This window comes from Scyliorhinus canicula, chromosome 11 (genome assembly GCF_902713615.1).
Source record: "Scyliorhinus canicula chromosome 11, sScyCan1.1, whole genome shotgun sequence".
In the NCBI taxonomy this organism is placed as follows: domain Eukaryota; kingdom Metazoa; phylum Chordata; class Chondrichthyes; order Carcharhiniformes; family Scyliorhinidae; genus Scyliorhinus; species Scyliorhinus canicula.
The window spans coordinates 23370427-23384251 of NC_052156.1; the positions used below are offsets into that span (position 1 = coordinate 23370427).

The window sequence follows — 13825 nt, forward strand, 5'->3', positions numbered from 1 at the left end:
CATCACCTGCATATGTCTATGCGAATATTACTGTTAATAATATTTGGTTTGGGTATTGGTACAACATGAATAGACTTATTTTAATCCCCAGCACTATTTGTTACAATCCCCGTAGTGATCAACAAACCAAAGAACCAAATCTACTGAATGATTCGTTTTATAACTTTTTTACTTGGACCAAAATAAACACAGGCAAATCACAGTCAACTTAAATTATAAATTACATATTAAGTAGCAAATACAACAAAGATAAATATAATTTATGATACCAATTTTAGCCGTAGGGTCCGTCTAGACTCTAAACTTCCTCAGGTAGAATTCAAGTCCTTTTATTTAAGGATTTAGCCAGCAATTCTCAGCAGACAGTAGCTCCCATTGAACCCAACTTTACGGGTACAATCTTCAAAATAGTGCAATTCTCCAGAGCCTTTTCAGCTCTGTCACGTTGACCCGAATCACGTGGATCCACCAAAATCACTTTTATCTAAACTGTCAAGTATAACCTGTGCACTGAATGGCCAATTCTGGTTAACCAGTTGCTTTAAAGTAATTGCAACAGAAGCAGCAACCTTATTTTTGCCCAGAAGCCGTTCCTGGATCCAGTCTTTGTATCCCCCTTTGCTGCTTCAAAAACCTGGAATTCCCTCTCTAACAGTACTGTGAGTGTCCTACAACACATGAAGTGCAGCGATTCATGAAGGAGGCTCACCGCAATCTTCTCAGGGGCAATTAGAGATGGGCAATAAATGCCCAACGACACCCACATCCCATGAATGGAAAAGAAAATACCATCCCCTTCTCCTTTAACCGCCATATCACTCATAACCTGATTAGAACTGGCTCCTCCCACAAAATCTCAGATGATCTGTTTGAGAGCCCCCAAGGACAAAGCAGCTTCAGCCTGAAATCTGGGTCTGACCAAAGCTGCAGCCCTGCAGACAAAGGGAAGAGGAGCTGCCACATGGCCTCCACCCGCAGCAACTTGCAGACTCCACAATCCGCAGATCCATCACACATTTTCTGAACAATGCAGTTGATCTTCCAACTTCTAGCACAGTGGTCAGCACTGTTGCTTCACAGCGCCAGGATCCCAGGTTCGATTCCCGGCTTTGGTCACTGTCTGTGCGGAGTCTGCCTGTGTCTGCCTAGGTTTCCTCCGGGTGCTCCGGTTTCCTCCCACAAGTCCCAAAAGACGTGCTGTTAGGTAATTTGGACATTCTGAATTTTCCTTCTGTGTACCCGAAGAGGCGCTGAAATGTGCCGACTTGGGGTTTTTCATAGTAATTTCATTGCAGTGCGAATGGAAGCTACTTGCGACAATAAAGATTATTAAATTGTTATATTTTTAAAAATAAAATAAAGGGAATTACTGTTCAAAATGTAGATAAAAGATCATACTCCATGTATACTTTGTTGATAGGATTGAGAAGATGTGGGTGCGGGGTGGTGCTGCATATTTCTTTGGTCCCATATTCATCCACCCTGAGGAGACCGAACATGAACCCACAAAAATGTTTTACAAGAAGGAAGTATTTCTTAGCAATGTGGAAGAAACCTGTACCATGACTTGTGTGCTTGGTAAGCAGTTAATATCTTAACAGTTATTATTGGTGGACGGAGTAATATATTAGGTTTCAGCATACATTTTGTGAAGTATTCTGGAGAGCATTTAGAATTTTAAAAAGCCATTTTGACTGTATTAATGTCTTCTTGATCTGAATCAAATAAATAGTTCCAATATTTGTCATCAAAAGTAATACGAAATGGTGTGACAGGTTTTTAATAATATGCGGGTTGTTCATGTGCAATAGTCTAACTGACTAGAGATACAAGTAATTATAGTGTTTCTATTTTGGTGCGGTTGCATGCAGGCAAGTGCAGCGTGTTATCGTTTAAAGATTACCTCTCTTGTCGACCAACGGAAGTGAATGAAAATGATGTGTACATTTGTGAGAGTCGTTACAATGAAACTGACAAGCAAATGAAAAGGTTTAAAGGCTTAAAGAGATTTTCCTTATCTGCAAAAATATTGGATGATGAGATATATTACTTCAGGTGAGGCCTAATACTGTAAAATAGAAGTGGGTTGAGGAGTGGTTGGTTCAGGAAAACAATGAATTGGAGGGCAGTAGAGTTTAAATTCCAAATTTAAACTTCTAAGGAACCTTACTTCTGTAGTGTTACAATAAATATACAAGTCTTGCACAGTGACCGTTCTTAATGAATAAAGTGGATATTATGTATACTGTTCCAGGAAACTTATTGTTCCCCAAAAGGAGCCATCTCCTCTTTTAGACAAGAAAATACAGGAGTTGGAGAGTAAATTTGCAGAATTTGAAGAACCTGATGAAGATCATGAAGAGGGTGTTGAAGAGGAGGCTGAAACTGCTGAACAGCCCGCTGTGCCTCAGTTACAGACTCCTGTTACTAATGAAATGGAAATAGCTCCATATACACCTCCACAGGTACAGTAATAGGATCTTATTGGGAATTTCTATGGGTATAATATTGTTGAAATAAGAGGCATCATGTTTTTACCATGAAGCTAAAACACCATTTTGAAGAACAAAACTAAAATAATTCTAGGTTTATGCAACATGAAAACAGCATGGTAGATTAGAGCAAACTTTTGTCTCCCCTTTTATTTCAAATCTTGATTGTAAAGTTTCTCTTGCATATACATAACTACTTCAAAATTTCTATTATTTAAACAGTACTGATGGATCAATGTATCATAACTATGGTCACCTTTGTTGGTGAGGCTGCAAAATGCCAAACTTGGGGCGGGATTCTCCGACCCCGCCAGGCTGGAGAATCACCGGGGAGAGGCATGAATCCTGCCCCCGCAGGCTGCCAAATTCCTCCCCCCCCCCCCCCCCCCCCCCCCCCCCCCCCCCGGCGATTTTCCAGCCTGCGATGGGCCGAGCAGCTGCCTGTTTTAGGCCGATCCTGCCGGCGTAAATTAGACCAGGTACTTACCGTCGGGACCTGGCTCTGCGGGCGGCCTCGGGGGGGGGGGGGTCTCTCTGGCCCCGGGGGAGGTGCCCCCATGGTGGCCTGCCCCGCGATCGGGGTCCACCGATCCGCGGGCGGACCTGTGCCGTGGGGCACTATATCCCTCCGCACCGGCTGCTGTGGACCTCTGCCATGGCCGGTTCGGAGACAAATCCTCCTGTGCATGTACTGGGATGACGCCAGCACACGCTGGCGTTCCCGCGCATGTGCCAACCCGCGCCGGCTGGCGGAGGCCCTTTGGCACCGGTTGGCATGGCGCCAAGCCCTTTGATGCCGGCTGACGCGGTGCCAACCCCTCCGGCACCAGCCTAGCCCCTGAAGGTACAGAGGATTCCGCACCTTCCGGGCGGCCCGACGCCGGAGTGGTTCACGCCATTCCTCGCCGCTGGGACCGCCCACCCTGCCGTGTAGGGGAGAATCCCGCCCCTGGTAATGAAAGCTCAAAACAGAATCAACCTCTATGGCCAACTTGATAATGTGACTCCTGAACCAGGCAATTCGCGGTAATCAAGGGCATTGTTGATAACTCAACAGCAAACCTGACTCCCCAGGGAATCTTGAGGAGTCACATTATCAAGCTGTACCTGTCACTTCCCATATGGCCCCTGATGATCCTTAAAACCATGTGCCACAGTGGGGTGTTTGATCCTATCTCGACAATTTAGAGGCTGTACATGGTCTTGTGTTTCAGTACATATTTGAGCTCCACTGGGGGAAGATAAAGAGCAGGCATTCCCATGTTCTACCATAGAAATATCAGGACCGGTGATACCAAGAAGCATGGGTGGGGCAGGGGTGACAATTTCATATTTTCACTTAAAAGTTATTAAACAAGCAAAATTTGTATTCGCAGTTGCATGGTTTTACTCAGCAGGGTTGTGAATCTTTTATTCACACTGTTCAACTGTTGTATAATCTGCAATGTTCCAGATCCTTTGAGGCACAGACCTCTCGCATGGCTTCACAGTTTAATTGCAGTAACAATCACAACCATTTTGATCATTGTCAGGATCAATTCTCTCATCCCACTCAGAGCAGGTTTGATGGCAACAGAATCTATCAGGAGTTAAAATGTTGGAAACCCACCAGCGTAAAATCACTAGCAATTTTCCCAATGGTGGGTGAATGTCTTCCTGTAGGCTGGTGGCATGGTTTGCAATTTAAATTGTATGAATACTCATTAAAACAGTTGCACACTAGCATCCTGTTAGGCCTTTCAATCTTGTGTTGCGCCAGTGTGAAATTACATTGATGTAAAACCCAATTGCTAATGAGTGGCATGCGGGGCCTCAGTTTGTAAGACTTTGGTGTGAGTGCAACACCGCCATAGTGCTGCGTTGTTCCTGATGCTCTGTTCACCACTCTGCTGACGCAGACCGGTTCCTGCCCTCCATCCCCCATGCCAAGCTTGTTTTCATGGACAGCACCGTGCTGCAGGACCCATGGACCCCTCCTAGGTCACCATCTCTGATCAGTATTATGCATGTGGACAGTGCTATGGGACTCATGCAGCCTCCGCAACAAAGGTCCGAAGTTCTTCCGGGGATGGAGTGGGAGGTGAGGCCGGGGGTGGGGGCAGTGGCCTAACGAAGACAAGTGGGGCAATGTGGAAGGAGAGCTGTACAAGAATGGGGGGTGCGGGGCAAAGGCTTACAATGGCAAGTAGAGGGTAAGAGGTGGATGAAGAAGACAAACAATGGAAGGCAGAGGGAAGACCTAGGAAAGGGAAGCTGGATCCTGCTGATAAGGCTGCATGAAAAGCTCACAAACATGGAGGTTAAAGGTTACTGGAAGGGATGCACAAAGACTCCAGGTGCAGTGAGTGGTGGTCCATATGGGCATGGACACCTCACAGGTGATGGGCTCAGAAGGAGGGTGGTTTAATCAAGAAACAGACTTCTTCTTGAGGCTGCGAGCCTTTCCCTCTGATTTGCTGACATCCTGCACAGTCTGTTGAAGACAGGTGGGCTGGAAAGAGAGATAGGTGTGTGCTGGACTGGTATTTAAATATGGCGCCAGGACCTTTGAACATACCAGCTGAGGGCGGACAGATAAATCAGCTGCAGCCTGATAGGTGACTCGGAAGGGAATATGCCTGTGCATAATTAATGAGGTTCCAAACACACAATCTGACAGGGGATCCCAGCATTTTGACCAGCAGGAAAGATGTTGCCAGAGCTACCCGCCACCATACTTAGTCTCCAGGTAGGAAAATACAGCCCTAAGTAACAAAATAATGAGATGATTGGCATAAAGTGAAGACCGTGATATGTCCCAGAGTACTATTACTAATTTAAACTATGTCCAGCTGTGAGATGCTGAGTGAAGAGCAGCATCACCCTGCAAAGAACCAAGAAAATCAGAAGTCACAATTGGGCAATACTTTGCCAGTTCCAGATGTTAAGATCCTGTTAGAAACCATTAATGTTAAAAGAGAAACACAAATACCCAGTAATTAACTCAAATGCAGGGCAGCACGGTGGCACAGTGGTTAGCATTGCTGCCTACGGCGCTGAGGACCCGGGTTCGAATCCCGGCCCTGGGTCACTGTCTGTGAGGAGTTTGCACATTCTCCCCGTGTCTGCGTGGGTTTCGCCCCCACAACCCAAAGATGTGCAGGTTAGGTGGATTGGCCACGTTAAATTGCCCCTTAATTGGAAAAAATAATTGGGTACACTAAATTAAAAAAAAAAAAAAAAAAAATTAACTCAAATGCCACATAATTTCACATTTAAACAAAAACAAACTTTTCGTATATGTGAAAAGAAATTGATCAAAGCATCATCATTAACTTAACACTATACAGTTTATGCTTTAAGCCAAGTTCTAATTTTTACTACCTCCCCCCCCCCCCCCCCCCAAGTTAGTTAACTTACAAGATTTTGAAAGTTCATTCACTTCTCATGGGACCAACCCATAGATATGCGACAGCCCTCTGGAATTCATTTTGATTTCTCCTCAGTTTCTCAGTCTGCTATTTAGATTAGTTTTATCAAGACAAATCTAACCTTTTAAAGTCCTCATGACTGTGGACTTTTTATTCAAATGGACCCCGCCGCCCACAATTCCTGCTTAGTGACTCCAGATCAGGAACACCTCTGATTTTTAATGGCTTCTATGTGTGGCTGCCGACAGAAATGCCAACTGCCTGCTCTCTGCCTTCCAAGCTGACCCTGCAGGCAACTTTCTCTCGCTCTCTAAATGCGCTGCAAACTAGACCAGCCCAAACTTCCAACGGCCTTCTGTGAGAAATACCCAGTTAAACTAAACAAAGACTCTAGTAACTCTTGTCAGCCCATCTCCATGACAACGTAACATATCTGGGATGTTCCAAATGGAAATGTAGATCAACTATCTTTTACATTCAAAACCAAACGCTTTGATTCTGTGACCTATATGAATACTTTGGCATTCTCTATTCCCCGCCACTAAGATCGAGAATCCCGATCGGGCAGAGAATCGCGTGTTGGACCAAAAAAGGAATCAATGCTGGGTAGCAGACCCTCTTTTTTTTCCCCTCCCTCCCCAGTCCCCGGTCCCACCTCACACTGGCGGGAACAAACAATTAGCTGATCTTTTATTATAATGCAAGTAACAATGCTAAGTGCTTTCTGCGGTTAAAAAATAGGAAGTGAAACCACAACTCCTTTGAAGTGGTCAGCAGCTGTCAATCAAGGCTCTGACACTTAACAAAGCAGCAGTTTCAAAAGCAGAGGGCTGAGGGAGCAGATGTGAGGAAAGGGGAGGTGTTCTTGGCTTAGTTCTTCACTGAACTGTCTGGTCTGCTGATCAGCTGTCAGGCAGAACACTTCCGGGTGAGGAGGCCACTTCAGAGTTTAAACAAGTCAGACCAGGATGAAGATCTTGAACAGAGAACTGCCTGAGATCACCATGCCAAGAGCGATCTTCAGTGTCCCAGGGCTGGAAGGGGCAAACCAGACGCCGGATTCCCATCCGGGTGGAGATGTTGGAGTTAAACCCTTGCCCAAAGCCCGAGCCCACCCTAACCCCAGGACCCAATGGGGGATCCTCCGTCTGCAGCCTGGCAATGTCAGAGGCCACATGAGCAGTGGGCTGACCCCCTTGACCCCACTTGGAGTCCATTGTGGCAGGCTAGGGAGTCCCTGCCAAGGTGTCAGTGCCATCATGCCAGGGCGAAGTGCCCTATTGGCAATGCCGTGGATGAGGACTGAAAGGGGGGGGCCCTCGTGTGTGTGTGTGTGTGTGTGTCTGGTGTGGGGGGGGGGGGTTGACCCCTTATTCCCATGGTGGAGTGGAGGATGCCATCCTTGTTGAGGAGTTAGGGGTTCTACCCATGTCAGCAGGGGGTCAACATTTGCATAGTGGGGGGGTTCAGAAGGCCTGTCCCAGGACGCTGGGATCGGGGCACTCGTTCATAATGGTGGCCCGGCTTCAGTAACTGCAGGGAAACAAGATACGTCGCTATGCATATTTTTGCATAGTTAAGGCATGAGAATCCCACCCCGGCAACGCTCCTAATGCCTGCGGGGCACAGTCAGATTTGTCCACTGGCAGGAACACTGAGACTCTGAAGGGAGAATCCTGCCCTTTATATCTCTAATGGGGTGTATGACCTCTTTCCCAGAATGTTATTTCATTTTTTTTAAATTTAGAGTACCCAATTCATTTTTTCCAATTAAGGGGCAATTTAGCGTGGCCAATCTAGTGTGGCCAATCTACCTAGCCTGCACATCTTTGGGTTGTGGGGGTGAGACGCACGCAAACACGGGGAGAATGTGCAAACTCCACACGGACAGTGACCCAGAATCGGGATCGAACCCGGGACCTCTGCGCCGTAAGGCAGCAGGGCTAATTCACTGCGCCACCGTGCTGCTCCCCTCTTTCCCAAAATTGCTAGCTTTTATCTTCTGACAGTTAGGGACTACATAAGTAATTTAAATATTTTACTGAAGAAAAGATGGACCTCCTGACTCCATTACAAAGCTAAAAGATGATTCATCCATTGTTTTAAGTTTTACGCCTCTACATCTGACTTTGTTTGATTTGCATTCACTTCAGGGTTGTTTACCAGATTCTATCAGGTTTTCCATTTATCTTGCATTTAAGTCTATAAGTTCCAACCTGAAAGCAATATTCCTAAAATTAAAAGTTATACCCTGTAAAACGCATGAATTATGGGATCAGATATTGGTAACACAGAATACATTAGCAGTAGCCTGGAAATAGACTGAATATCTGCTTTCTTTGACTGCAAAACGTCAAGACAAGTGAAAAAAATTACAAAACAAATGTAAAAAAACCTGCCAAAGGAATATTCCCAAGGAAAAAGGTATATCAAATGTTTGAGACAGTAAGGCAAAAACCACTTGATGTAATCCAATATAACTCCCAAGTCTATTTGTTTAATAATTTGTTATTTAATCACTTATACCCTTGCATCAAGTTCAATAATCTGTCAATCAATTTAATTTAGATTTAATGCTGAAATTTGCGGAATACTTTTATTCTTATAATGTACTTAGCTAAGTTCTGTTATACAATGCATGCTGAGGACCAATGGAATATGATTTTGCTGAACTAATTGGATATAAATCATATTCAAAGGATTTTCCTCACTTATCCTCTGTACATTTATATTGCTTTGAAATACTAACACTCCTTTGTCCTATATTGCCTACATATAGTCAACCCCAAAATCTGTTAAGGGTACGAAACAGAAGGAGGGAAAGAGGAAGACCAACCCAAGTGGTTACATCTTGTTTAGCAGTGAAATGCGAGCTGTTATCAAAGCCAAGCATCCTGATTTCTCTTTTGGAGAGCTGAGTAGGCTTGTGGGTACAGAATGGCGAAACCTTGAGGCTGTCAAAAAAGCAGAGTATGAAGGTAGCTCATTGTTTATTATTTATAAAAAGACATTCAGAGTGTAATGTTTATTTTTTTTTTAAGTGACTTAACGTCACAATGGCCCAAATTAAGTTACCCGATACAACTAGATACAGATATGGTATGTTGGTTTGCATTTCATCACTTCAAATTTATCACTTCTTTAATTTTAAGGTTGCTGCCAACTACGTGAACAGTTAAACCTTCTTCTGTATACAGAAAGACTTTATGGTCTATCGAGAGGTTGAAATTTGCTTGTCGGTAAAATAGAAGTTTCAGTTGGTAATTTTACTCCCTGACCTAATTTGTTTATCATTGAAAATAAATAATTGGTTTTGTAATATATTTACCCAGTGTTTTATAAAATGCCATCTTTAACACTGTTGTCGAGTTTGCAAAAAATGCTGTGAAGTGCTGTTTTTTCTGTTAATCCGCTGCTGTTGACAACCAAGCTAATTCCCATCAGTCTGACTATGGAAGTTGTGTGTCTGTTTGGAGGCAGTTGTCTAATCTTCCCTGGGAAATATTTGGAAGAAGGTTGTGGTTCAGCTATCCTAGCAATTGTATGTATCTATTTTTGAACTTTGACAAAATAACTGCACTCTCTTTGGGTTTTTAATGTAGGTTAGTCTTTGTGAATATATTCATTGAAGAGAGTATCTGCTTTATCTCATTCGTGCAAATTTCTAATTCTGTGCTGTAATTTAAAAAATGAGTGGTGTGCCCATGTGAATATATGTTCGTGTTTTTTCAGAGCGGGCAGCAAAGCAGGCTGAACAGCAGGAGAGAGACCGTGCAGCTCAGCAGCAGCAGCAGTGTGCCTCCCCACGGGCTGGTACACCTGTAGGTGCCATCATGGGGGTAGTACCACCTCCTACACCAATGGGAATTCTCCATCAGCAGATGACCCCTGTCACAGGTAGCATATGAGAACTAGCTAAATGGAAAAGGACTAAATTTCTATTGAAAATTGCGTTCAACCAAATTTAGTGGGGGGGGGGGGTCATTTTGGTGTTTTTACATTTGCAGGGTTTTCATCAGCACCATGGTGGTTTGCCAAAATTGCACGTAGCAAGTCTCTCTCTAGGGTCAGATATCAGAAATGTTTGATTTTTAAAACAGTTTTCTTAGATTTTCTGATACAAATTGGTCATATTAAGTTATGTTTCCGTCTTGTGTCTTGAAGAGTTCAACATTGCTGCACCAAAATATTTTTCTTTACAAAATTTATCTTAATTATCCTATACATGTCAAAGCATTCTGTGATTTTACTCTTAGTGTAAACACTTTTTTTAAACAAATTATAATGAAATGTGCACAGTTTAAAAGCTATCAATTATGTTCTTTGCTGGGGAAGCTAAAAGAACACATTCAAGTAAAAATATGTTGGTGCAATAAGTAGTTGTAAGGACTTGAGGATATTATTATACTTCCAAAATCATTGGAAAACATGATGTTTATTCCCTGTATTTCATAAACATATAGTTCTATTAGAAGGTCAAGAACAATACGATGTTACTTGCACGCTGTTGCTAACCATTGCTAAAGGTTAACCACATGTACAGGAGTTTTTAATTAATTTGATTAAGTTGTACATTGGTTATAATCTGGCAATATTTTTCCCTCATTGTTATCTTCCACATACATAGGAATAGTCCAGCCATCCAACAGGAAAATCACAGGGATAATGAATGATCCTTAAAGATGATTTTAACAGTCAGGTTAAGTCACATGATTCCACTTGTTCAGGTCATTTTGCAGTTTTTTTTCTATCATCATCTGCTATAGTTATATGGTTGTTGATAATTGCAGTGCTTTTGTTACAACGTATTCATTCCTAGAATTTCTCTTGATTGGTTGTTCGTTTTTAGATACAACCTTCGGCTTGCTGGTTTAATTGTAACAGGTTGTGTCCTTTTATTTTATTAATTTACGGGATGTGGGCATCACTAGCTAGGCCAGTATTTATTGCCCATCCCTAGTTGCCCTTGAGAAGATGGCTTCTTGAACTGCAGAAGGCCTGAGGTATAGATACACCGTCAGTGCTGATAGGGAGGTAATTCCAGGATTTTGACCCAGCGACAATGAAGGAACTACGATATATTTCCAAGTCAGTACTTGCCACAGGATTCCTAGCCTTTAGGATTATTGCAAACTATATAGTAGTGTTCAATTTTGTGACTCTATAAATGTTTATCTAATTTTTCTTCACAAACATTTCCATTAGAATGCTTTTAAAGATCATTATGAACTATATGGCCTGAATTTTTGTCTGGATCTGGAGGCACATGTTTTGGTGCATGAATGGCCAAACTTTTATTTTGAAGGAAATCTTACTTTCCTCTAATTTTCGACTCTCTGCAATTTTCTTCTAGTGGTTCAGGAATGCCTAATGTGCAAAATATATGCTTGCCACCCTATTGGTTGGGTTCCCATTTTAAATGGGCGTCACGGTAGCACTGTGATTAGCACTGTTGCCTCACAGGGCCAGGGTCCTAGGTTTGATTCCCACTTGGAACACCGTCTGTGCGGAGTCTGCACGTTCTTCCTGTGCCTGCGTGGATTTCCTCCGCGTGCTCCGGTTTCCTCCCACAAGTCCTGAAAGGCATGCTTGTTAAGTGTATTGGACATTCTGAATTCTCCCTCTGTGTACCCAAACAGGCACCAGAATGTGGCGACTAGGGGATTTCCACAGTAACTTCATTGCCGTGTTAATGTACGCCTACTTGTGACAATAATAATGATTATTATTATTAAATGGGGGAATCTAAATCAAATTTCTTCCCGTGCACCACTCTTGTCTGGTGATGTGGGTTTTAGAAGCCCATTAAAAGCACACCAGGTTTGAGAATCCATTAAGAAAATGGAAAGCCTGCTGAGGAGTTGGGAACATTTTGAAAGATGTGCAAATTCTTTTGACACCTTCAAATCTCACTATTAGGTACTGCATTGTAATTTAGATGGATTTTTAATGCAATGCATCATCATAAGGATCTGTTCTTTAAAGAAAAATTAAGCCTTACATTGGCCAGCTTTGGGTAATTATTCATATGCATTACAGTAGATTTCCAATTGAGAAAGCAACATAATGCACGTGTAGCCACCTGAGTTGGCCACTTCCCAAGTTAAAATGGAGAAACACCAGGAACGCAGGGAAAATTGAACAATCTCAGAGAAGCAAGCAGTTTGCAAAGTTTTCCTGTATATTCGACTTGCAGAAAGCAGACGGCATTGAAGCCAGCAATCTGAATATTAATAGGCGATTCCCGGGCACAATGGTAACAATCGAGAACGGTCAAAACAAGTCAGACTCCTCGGCGCCAGCAGGAGCCCAAGACAAAAGAGGCTAACAAGCACCCAAGGAACGCCCAGCGATCAGGGAACAGCCCCAGTATTGGGGAATTCAAACCGATCGATTGGTACGTGATCCAATCGATTGGAGGCAGGAACGGGGTCCGCCCAAAAGGGGGAAAAGCCCCTGGGGCCTATAAAAGACAGGTCCCAAGTTCAATTCAGTCTTTTAGCCGGCCTTCCCAGCAGAACACCTTAGCAGCTTGGAAGAACTCTTGACCGTGAGAAGGAGAGGCCCAGCTAACAGCTACACCGACAAGTAAGTGTCCAGTCAATGCACGCTACGAGATAGGCGCTCCTGACCCTTGGTCCGTACCAGTTGGAAGCCCGCAGCCCCAGGATTGAACAAGAGGCCATTGTTCCCTGACCCAGTGGGTTCTTTTCCAAAGGTAAGTATTGGCCTGTAGTGGTAGAGATAGTCTAGTTTTGTAGTGTTTATGCATGAGTAGCAATTAACTGTGTATATAATAAACGTGTTTTGATTTGAACCTTACTAATTGGTGTACCGAGTTATTGATCAGCACTTGAACTTGAACATCATGGCGGTATCATAAAGATACCTGGCGACTCTAGAGCAAGGTAATAAAACAGAGCCAATTGAGTGTAAAGCACACTCACCAGAACTAGCAACATTGGAAAATGGAAAAACATGTTCTCTTCTGCCCTGTTTTTGTGCTCTGATATAACTGGACTGTCAAATCTGGCTGTTTTTCTTTTAAAAACTGCTTTTGAAGGTAGAGAAAATGTTCTAAACTAGCTCCCCTCCATTGATTGACATGTACTCTGTTTTGTATTTGAAATGGACATCTCTTCTGTCAATTGAGCTCGAAGCTTTTGTTAGGACAGCAAATCCATTATGAATGCATGGCTGGGTGTCTAAAGCCATTCAGCCCATCAATCTGCACTGACACTCCAAAAGAGCAAGCTACCTAGGCCAGCTCCCCCGCCCTATCTCCATAACCTCACCTAACCACATCTTCGGACAGTGGGAGAAACTGGAGAACCGCGAGGAAACCCACACAAGGGGAGAATGTGCAAACTCCACACAAACTGTCGCCCAAGGTTGGCATCGAACCCGGGTCCCTGGCACTGAGACAGCAGTGCTAATCTCTGTTACACCGTGCCACCTCCTCACTCTGCCCCTGAGAGTTGAAGGCAATGGCAAACTACCACTGGTAAAAAAAAAAGACAAATAAAATAGCTCACGATGAAGCATCCGTACATAGTGAGCCAAGAACCTGCCTTCAGGCAGAGCACTCATGTAATGGCACTGTATTTACCCAGCACAGTACAGGAATGACAGAATTATTATTTTTTTAAAATAAATTTAGAGTACCCAATTATTTTCTCCAATTAAGGGGCAATTTAGCATGGCCAATCCACCTACCCTGCACGTCTTTGGGTTGTGGGGGTGAAACCCACGCAGACACGGGGAGAATGTGCAAACACCACACGGACAGTGATCCAGGATCGGGATACTAACCCGGGTCTTCAGCGCCATAGGCAGCAATGCTAACCACTGTGCCACCATGCTGCCCTGGAATGACAGAATTATAAACCTTTGCAATAGCATTGATTAAATATGTCAATGCAA

General features: G+C 43.6%; 1 protein-coding gene across 12 annotated transcripts in view; it reads left to right on the plus strand.

Annotated features, from left to right (window-relative positions):
• pbrm1 (polybromo 1) overlaps window positions 1-13825 on the plus strand; it is a 102030-nt gene that overhangs the window by 72552 nt on the left and 15653 nt on the right. For all 12 annotated transcript variants that reach the window (XM_038812570.1, XM_038812575.1, XM_038812576.1 and 9 more), the window contains 5 exons: window positions 1421-1578; window positions 1872-2055; window positions 2255-2465; window positions 8682-8880; window positions 9635-9799. In XM_038812570.1, the coding sequence (XP_038668498.1) occupies window positions 1421-1578; window positions 1872-2055; window positions 2255-2465; window positions 8682-8880; window positions 9635-9799 (917 nt within the window). The remainder of the gene's footprint in view (window positions 1-1420; window positions 1579-1871; window positions 2056-2254; window positions 2466-8681; window positions 8881-9634; window positions 9800-13825) is intronic.